This window comes from Tiliqua scincoides, chromosome 1 (genome assembly GCF_035046505.1).
Source record: "Tiliqua scincoides isolate rTilSci1 chromosome 1, rTilSci1.hap2, whole genome shotgun sequence".
NCBI classification, from domain to species: Eukaryota; Metazoa; Chordata; class Lepidosauria; order Squamata; family Scincidae; genus Tiliqua; species Tiliqua scincoides.
Window position 1 is genome coordinate 250,753,491 of NC_089821.1, and position 9,194 is coordinate 250,762,684.

The 9,194-nt window shown below is 43.4% G+C and overlaps 1 protein-coding gene across 1 annotated transcript in view; it reads left to right on the forward strand.

The window, feature by feature from the left end:
- The window catches only part of DUSP10 (dual specificity phosphatase 10), a 49,975-nt gene extending 45,357 nt beyond the window's left edge, over window positions 1-4,618 (forward strand). The window contains exon 4 of the mRNA XM_066611694.1: window positions 3,342-4,618. Within this exon, the coding sequence (XP_066467791.1) occupies window positions 3,342-3,607 (266 nt within the window). The 3' untranslated portion in view covers window positions 3,608-4,618. The remainder of the gene's footprint in view (window positions 1-3,341) is intronic.
- Window positions 4,619-9,194: the final 4,576 nt, after the last annotated feature.

Below are 9,194 nucleotides of genomic sequence, written 5' to 3' on the forward strand. Positions count from 1 at the left end.
GAATTGACCAATATTCGACTCGACATCTGATTGGCCAGAAAAACATTTTTTAAAAAGTGCATTTCTGTCTTGAATCTTTCAGGTGAACATTCAAAAACAGAGGTTGGATTTTACACTGACCTAGTGAAGGATGGGACTTTTATACTAGACCAGGGGTGCTCACACTTTTTTGGTTCGAGAGCTACTTTGAAACCCAGCAAGGCCCGGAGATCTACCAGAGTTTTTTTTACAATGTTCGCGCCATCATAACATATAACATTTATGTATACAATGTATGTTGGTGTACCTTGAGCCCCACTGAGTATAACAGGACTTACTCCTGAGTAGACATGCCTAGGATTAGGCTGTGAGGCTGCAATCCTATCCACACTTACCTGGGAGTAAGCCCCATTGAGGACAATGGGCCTTACTCCCGGCGTTTCCTCCCAGAGGCACCTGAAGGGGGCGTTGGCACTCCGCGATCTACTCATTTTGCCTCGCGATCTACCGGTAGATCGCGATCCACCTATTGAGCACCCCTGTACTAGACGTTTCAATTTGGGAGGACAAAATTTTAAATCCTTGACTAGTTCCTCCTTGCTCAATCCTTTACATGCTGCATCTTTTAGTTCAAACACCATTAGACTCTCTGTTGAAAAACCTAGACAATTTTTGGGAGGACGGGTGTATTTTCATTTCTCCTTCATTTTGGTAACTATGGCCTGAAGCTATGCCTGCATGTTAGATGAAGAAATATTTGTTTATCTTGCCTTGTGAGTAGGATAAATTTTTTGTTAAATAACTAATCAGAGCTTAGCTTTACCCTGGGGATACTTTTTTAAATCAGATCTGCAATATCTGAAATACAGCATTTCTATTTAGGAGGGTTGAGGGGGGAACCTCAGGTGGTTTTTTTTTTTTTTTTTGAAAAAACAGGAAGTGATGTCAAAGTGATATCACTTCCTGTTTTGAGGTCACTTCTGGGTGCCACATTTGGAGTTTGGCCCTCAGCAGGTGCCATAAATCCAATGTGGCCCCCAGGATGAAATGAGTTCGACACCCCTGTCTTAGAGAATTGGCTTTTCCTTCTGCAAAGTCTAACCTCCTCAGAAACCTCTCCTGTGAAGGTTAAAAATGTATGAATAATCATGGTGAATCCAGGGCTGGCCATGCAGTTGATATGTTTTGAATATTCCCAGGAATGACCTGTCCACTCTTCTCCTCCTCTTTTCATTTCCTGGGTAGAAAAAGGAAGAGAGGCAAAGTGGAGGTGTGGAGGAGAGGAGAGTGGTGGTATCTGTGCTCCTGGGCAGGGGTCTCTAAACTTTTTGGTCAAAAGGCCGCATCAAATATCTGGCATGGTGTCGAGGGCTGGGGAAAAAATTAAATATACAATTTAAATAAATACATTAGAGATGGAACTTAGATGAATGACTGGAATGAATGAATGGGCTCAAATGCCCAGGATTTCTCCAAACACCAACACAACCCAAGAAATAAAGCACACACACACACTTACATGAACCCCCATTCCCTGACCTCACAAGCACAACTCTGGTTGTGTTTGGTCAACTGGGCCAGAGGCTCTCAGGGGATTAGAGGCTTGCCATGGGCCGGATAGAGGCACTCTGCGGGTCGCATCTGGCCTTTGGGCCGGGGTTTGGAGACCCCTGCTCTTGGGTATCTGATTGGACCATGAAGCTCTGAGCTGGCTCAAAACCAGGTCTTCTGTCTACTGGTCAGTTGGGGAAGGAGGTCAACAACAGAGCATTAATGCTTCCTACTCTGGACTTATGCATGAGCAGGATGCTGTATAGGAGCACTCTAAGTGAGGGTAATACAAAAAATTTGGGGGCAAGCAGGAATTTTTCTCACTGCCCTGAAAGCCATTTCATACTTTAGATCTAGATTCTAGACTAAAAGTATTAATGCAAATACATGTAATCCTGCGGTCTGGCTTGTTACAGAGCCATTAGTGTTGCTGCAAAGTGAGTGTGTGTTTTGTGGCAAACTGTGTAGTGTGGGCGGTAGCCCCTAAGTCTAGCAGTGGCTGGCCACAGTTCATAAATGGGTCATACCAAACACATTCAGAATTAAAAGACTGGATTCTATGTGGTTTCCATAATTTCATACAGTTTGTAGCTAGCCAGGCACAAAACAAATATGGCTTGCTACAGTCTGCAAACCTTTTAGATCACACAATTGAAGAAGTTACATCAACTTTTCTAATATTGGAAGAGCTATTGATGAATACAGGAAGTTGCCTTGGTCTGTTCTTCCCTCTGAATCAGTGATGTCTACACTGATTGGCAGTGGTGCTCAAGGGGATTAAATGGGAATTTTGAAGCTCTCTGTGGAAATACCAGGAGTGGTACTTTCTGCATGCAAGGCATATGTTCTTTTATTGAGCTTCAGTCCCATACTCTGATGGACAGGTTGAGAACGGGAGTTACGATCATGTGTGCCTATGGTTCCTCAGTCAACCCACATCTCTGTCATCTGGGACAGCTTAATCAGCCTTGGTTTACTGTCCTTAATGCAACTATAGGGCTTTTCCTCTTGCTGCAGTTATCTGCTTGCGTAGTGAGCACACATGCAGCTATACATAAGATATGCATTCTTGGATTTGCATGCCTGCTCACTGCACTGCGGGGATTCTATACTACATTTTGGTGCTTTATGTGACTCTAATAGAGACTGTGCTCAAAGACAGTCCATTGTGTACTATGGCTACTTTAGGCATGTCATCTTCTGATTGTACACTGTATACATCCAGTGGTCACTTCATACAGTATGTTCACTGTATGAAATCCTCACTAGCATCACATGGAGACTGTGTATATTGAACAGGGACTATGTGGCATTCTCCATTTATGCTGTTTATTTGAGTGGTTTCAGCACACAACTTGGTTTCTTGACTTGGGTAGCAACACAGCACTGAAGTACTTTCTGATATGCATCTCTGCCCCAAAGACCTCTGTGCGAGCAGTTCTTAGCCCAGCACCTCATAGATTCTCATATGCTTTCTCATTGCAGTGGAGGAAACCTGGATTCCAGACCAGTTGCTGACATGCATTTTCACTGCGAGTAATTTCATTGCAGGCTCCATTTTCATAATTTATCTGGATAGGAATTTGTTATAAACATAACATGAATAATCTTGAGGCTGAATGAATGAATCAGTGGACTCTTTGACCCGAAATGGACATAACTTATGTGTCAATTGCTTATCACAGGAAAAAAAAAAAAATCAGTATAAACAAATTGCCTAAGTGCATGATTTGGTTTTGTGTTTTTTTTTCCCCAAGCCTTCCCTTCTTGAAGTGAATATTTATATTGGTTTATGTTCCTGTTCTTTTCAGAGGAAGCTCACCAGTGTGGGAAAGGTCTCCTTATCCACTGCCAGGCTGGTGTGTCCCGCTCTGCCACCATAGTCATCGCTTACCTAATGAAGCACACACGGATGACCATGACTGATGCCTATAAATTTGTCAAAGGCAAGCGACCAATCATTTCTCCTAATCTTAATTTTATGGGGCAGTTATTGGAGTTTGAAGAGGATCTAAACAATGGAGTCACACCACGAATTCTTACGCCAAAGCTGATGGGGGTCGAGACTGTCGTGTGACAGCGAGGAAGCATGCGACAAAGGGACGATCACACTCCTCGCTTGACGTGGATTTGGGAAGCTTATTTTTTTTTTCTTTTTAGCTTTATGGGGAGGGGGGAGGGTTATTGTAAGACAAACTCTGAACAAAACCTTTTTGAAGGAAAGGTTTTAAAAATACAAAGACTTCTTAATGTTGAGCAGAATGCTGTTACAAGCCCCTTCTCCCAAAATGGATGAAGGACAGATGCTTAAAAAGAAACCAGTTTTTAAAATCTACGTGCGTGTGAGAGAGAGAACTGGTCACTATACAGTATATATATATTTTTCCTCCTTAGTGATTCAGCTACTGGTAGAGATTATGACTAAGTAGTCTGTGCGGGTTCATAGACCGAAGACAGCTATGTTTAAAAAACGAAACACAACCAGCCAAAATAAAAGCAAAAGACAACAAAATCCATGGGCCTTGAGTTTGCAAAGGCTTTGCTAAAGAAAACCTAAGCAAAAATGCTTGCTGGTGCAAAGAAGATCAGAGCAGCTTAAACTATCTGCAAAGCACTTCTCGGCCTCCTGACTAGAGAGAATCTTTTTATTTGCCGTGTTTCATCTTCTGGTACTATTTTTCTACTTAGGGGGTGGGGATGGCGTTTTAACACCAAGGGACTTGACCATTTTATGCCATATGCCTTTCCTGGCTTCTTGTGCAATAATAGTTTGGGGGAATTGAGAGAGTTCTTTATTTTGAGTGTCTGAACCAGTTACAGCTGGCTGCCCAGTAATAAAAATATTTTTTAAAAAACGTAGTGCAAAAGTGACTGACTTGATTTAGAAGAAGGAATGCAACAAAAGCAATTTTTTTCCCTTTTCTGATTCCGGTACCAGTGCCATAAACCTTGTTACATATGTATATCAGAATGTACAAAGATTGAGAACAAGCAAAGTTTATTTAAAAATATTTTTTCGCACAAAATCCTGGTGTGTTTCTGTTCATGTAAAAAACAGTTTGATTATAAAAATGAAAACTTTTGGAAATTGTGTTTGTGTCCTTCTTGCTATCATAACTAGTTGTGCTTCTATTTGAAGTATGTAGCAGAGGATTCAGATTGCTTGTTGTAATCCGTAGATGAAAACTTTACATGTCTAGCAGCCCAATGCTATCCTGTGCTGGAATAGGCAGTCTAGCTGGCCTGCGCCTTATCCAGCACAGGGTAGGAGGTGGATGCCATGCAACTCAGATTTATTTCCCCTTATTGTGCAGCACAGCAGCCACCTCTAAGTGGCTGCTTAGATCTGCACCAGCATAATTGCTGGCACAAATCTGAGCAGCCTGTTGCAATGCTGGGCTGGCTGGGGATAGGGGCAGGTAGGATGTGGCCTAGGTCACCCAGTTGAACTTCTCCTGGGCCTGGTCCACCCACAATCCACCCTCCCCCACGCCCCAAAATGCCCCTGTTATGCCCTTCCACCACTCTCTCCACCCCCCAACCCCCATGCCAGCAGCCCTCAACTGGTGTTAACTTACGCCCATTGGACCAGGGTCTAACGCAGGAAGGCCAGTATGCATCAGTGCGCTGGTGTAGCCTGCTCACAAGGAGGCATAAACATGCTTTATGTTTGCAGCACTCTTGGGCTGGTGCAGTGGACTTGTGTGGTCCATCTGTGCATTAGGATTACACTCTAAATACTTTATGTGGCTCTGGTCTTGTTTTCAGTCTGCTTACTATGTGTGATGGGCAGTTTCGTATGCATGTGGCAGTGGCACACCAGGGACATGTCCATCTGGGCTGGTTTTCCTCTGACCAGCTAATAGTAGATACATATGGCCATATGCACACAAGAAACACATCAACATTGTGACCACTCTTATGCATGGAAGTGCTTCATAACTCCAAGCAGGTCTAAACTGGTGACCAGTGTTATTCATTCTGACAGGTGTCACTCATCCAGATTTCTCCTCCATCTTCTGGGTTGTGATTGAACTATTCTCCTCTTCCACCAAAGAGCTATTTTCACAAATCAACTCATTTTTTCAGGGTGGACTTTATTGTCGTGTACAAATGCAAAACAAATAAATGGAGAAACAGAATGATGTGAAAAATAGCAGATGTCCGGCATGTTCACACAGGGCATTCTTGTACAAACTTCAATTGAACACCTTACTCCTGCAAAGTCCATGTGCTGGTCCCTAGTAACCTGTATAACTGAAAGGGGGATTGAAACATGGGTCATGTGTTTCACATGCAGGAACATTACAGAAATTTCATGTCATCTCATTTTTGAGTATGTCACATCACATTTCCAGGCAAGTTTTCATACAATGAACCAGCAGTATGAGAAATAGCTATGTAGCAGTGTTGGGAACTCGAGTCAGTGACTTAAGTTGCTTAAATGTGTGATTTTGGGTGACTGTGACTCGTGAGTTGCATGCATGGAAGACTCTGAAAGAGACTCCAGTCAGGGCTCCCCTGACTCGGCTCTTGTCCCCATGCCTGCTGACTCGAGTGTGTCTGTGGGTGCTTGCGTACTGTTTTCGCTGAGTAGGAAACCTTGTGGGCCAATAATTCTGACCAGGGAGAATTCTGACCAGCAGCAGGGAGTTTCAGCCAGGAGGCAAGGAAGGGTTAATATGAGTGGGAGGTGGAATGGGCTCTTTTCCCATTTCTGATAGGAAGAAAGGAAAGGATGATCACTGGACAAAGGACAGACATTTTCATATTTCCATTGGCTGAGGGAGGGCAGCAGGAGGAGCCAGGGGGGTTCTTGCCTTACAGTTGTTGAGAAGCCCAGGGAGAGACAGGGAAGATCATAGTGATCGTGTTTTGCATGGCATGCCATTGAATGACTTGCTGCAGTGGAACTACTTCTCAGGATGGTTGCAAAGGATTGGGTCATGCTGGTAAGCCTCCCAGCTGTGTGTGACCCTCCTCCCTCTTGCCACTTTTGTCTCAGTCTGTTGCACTCCCTCACACCCTTCATGCCCTTTTTACAGATGGTGGGGCAGCAGGGGAGTGAGTAAAGAGAACTCTCTCACTCACACGCAAACGCACGCGCACACACACACACCCTGGAAGCAGTCCCGTTTTTTCCACAGCGGACTTTTTAAAGGGGGGGTTGACTCGACTTGAATCTTTTAAAGTCACTAAGGGTTGACTCAGTGACTCGGAAAGTGCCCCTGTTAGAACTCTTTTTCAAGTCAAGTCACGGAGGGTGGTGACTTGACTCAAGTCAGGCCATGCTAGGTTTTCCCATCTCTGCTATGTAGGCATGTAGTAGCAAGATCACAATAAAACAAAAGTGCATCCCAATTTTATAGCTATTTGCTCCCTGAAAAAGGTACAGACTTGCTTCCCTCTTTCCTGCTATTCAATTATTACCAACATTTTTAATGCAAACGGATAACAGAATATGTTATCTCCTTTTGGCTATGCCTTTAGCTCCATTTAGTTCTGGCCTTTAGCTCCATTAACTTTTTAATGGTAAAAATTGTGAATTCATATTTCCCACTTCACTTAGGCTGCAATCCTATATGCACTTACCTTTGTCCAACTGAAGTTAATGGGACTTACTTTTGAGTAAACCACCATTAGGTGGCACTTGGTATGCTTCTCACTTTGGTCTTGGACACATGTGTGTGAAGTATGGCATGTTAATTGAATGTTTACCACAAATCTCAAAGAATAATCTTTTATGGTTCCTTTTTATGGGATAATCTTATCATTCTTATCATTCTCAATTCAAAATTTGGACTTTCTCCACTGGAAGTTATCTTGCACCTCTTGTACAAGGTAACTTGTACCCATGCCCAAGACCTCTTGAGGGTTGGGTGTTTCCATTCACTTGGAAAGTTCTTCTATCTGCTCCATCCAAGTGAATGGAAACACCCAACCCTCAAGAGGTCTTGGGCATGGGTACAAGTTACCTTGTACAAGAGGTGCAAGATAACTTCCAGTGGAGAAAGTCCAAATTTTGAATTGAGAATGATAAGAATGATAAGATTATCCCATAAAAAGGAACCATAAAAGATTATTCTTTGAGATTTGTGGTAAACATTCAATTAACATGCCATACTTCACACACATGTGTCCAAGACCAATACAAGACAACTAAACAAGTTTGACACCCCTGTATATATCTCATAGCAGATGTTGATCATCCTTCCATGATATGGGAGAGTCCAGTTATCATGTGAGCATTGCTTCTGCTGAGGCCTCACTTTGCAGCTCAACAGCTGAATGGTGGTCTGTGAAGTGACATCACAGCAGACGTAGCGTTACTCAAAGGGCTGCCCACCATGGCAATGTCTCCTTCTCTCGCCCATCTTGGTCTGCTCCTTACCCCATAGCATTCCTTGCCTTCTGAGATTTTTTTCTATTGCTCCCTGCCAGAGGCTTGGCTGAAGTGACCCTTCTCAAAGGGCAAAATGGGGAGAGCTCAGTTATTAAGGGGGCCAGCTAAAGAGCTTCCAGGGCCACATCCAGCCTGCGGGCCTTCTGTTTGACGTTTTAGTCATTGGAATATTCCCCAGAAAGAGGGCTTTTTTGAAGCTGTTTCAGGAAGTCTCATAATTGCAGTCTGAGTTTCTTGTGAGGTCCAGGACTATATAGTAAAAAGTGAGAGATACTAAAAGAATCTGTGTATGTTTACCCGTTCTTAATACTGTGTACTCTTGCCTACCATGTTACTGATATATTTTCTTGAAATTTTATGTTTTTATTAAACATTTTTTTTTCTACTAGAATGTGATGATTTTGCTCTCTCTGAGTATTGGTAGTCTTTCCTCTGACTCTTCTAGTGCTCTTGCTAAAGCAATGAGGAAAGAGGCATTGACGGCTCTCAAGATGCATGGAGGAGAGCCGCTTATTGAAGAGTGCTGCTCTAAAAGGGACACGTTCATGCTGTTCGCATTGAGGGCTAGCAAATATGGCTTGTTTTTTCTTCCCACCTTTCATTATCTGGTAGGTACAAGTGGGCCTGTGAAATGCGTGTGCCCAGTTCTTAAACTTTGGAAGCCGTCAAGCCCTGGGTTATGTCTTGCTGCCCCCTATGCACTTAGAATGTCAGAGCAACCAAATAGAACGATGCAGAGCTCCTGCAATTCCACTCCCTAATCCTGCTCTTTCTGCAAACTGTTGTGTTGCTGTTGACAAATAGCCCTTTGCCTCTAACAGTGTTCAGATATTTGCCTCCTATATTTACAGCAGCCCTCACTTTACTCAGAGGTCTAGAAGTGGCTGGGCCCCAAAAAGCCACAATTCTAAGTCCTCAGCATAGAAATAGCATCAGACTCGTTTTAGCATTTGTTTCTAATTGCAACAGATGAGCAGACCAGCTCATTAATCCTCCCCTATCAGCAGGACATAATTTGTCTGCACCAGAATAGCCCTGATCTCAGCAATCCTGCGCTCAGCTTTGGTCTTGTATATTCAACGTATTTGGAAAAGGCCAGCTTCCACGGCAGGCCCACAGGGACTTCTACTTGACTGAGCTGCCTTTATATGGCTGAGGCTGTACATAACCCACTGCAGTTCATGCCATTTCATAAGAATATGGTGGTGCCTATTAAGTGCCTGATTTGGAGGACTGTTTAAATCACACTATTGAGCAACTG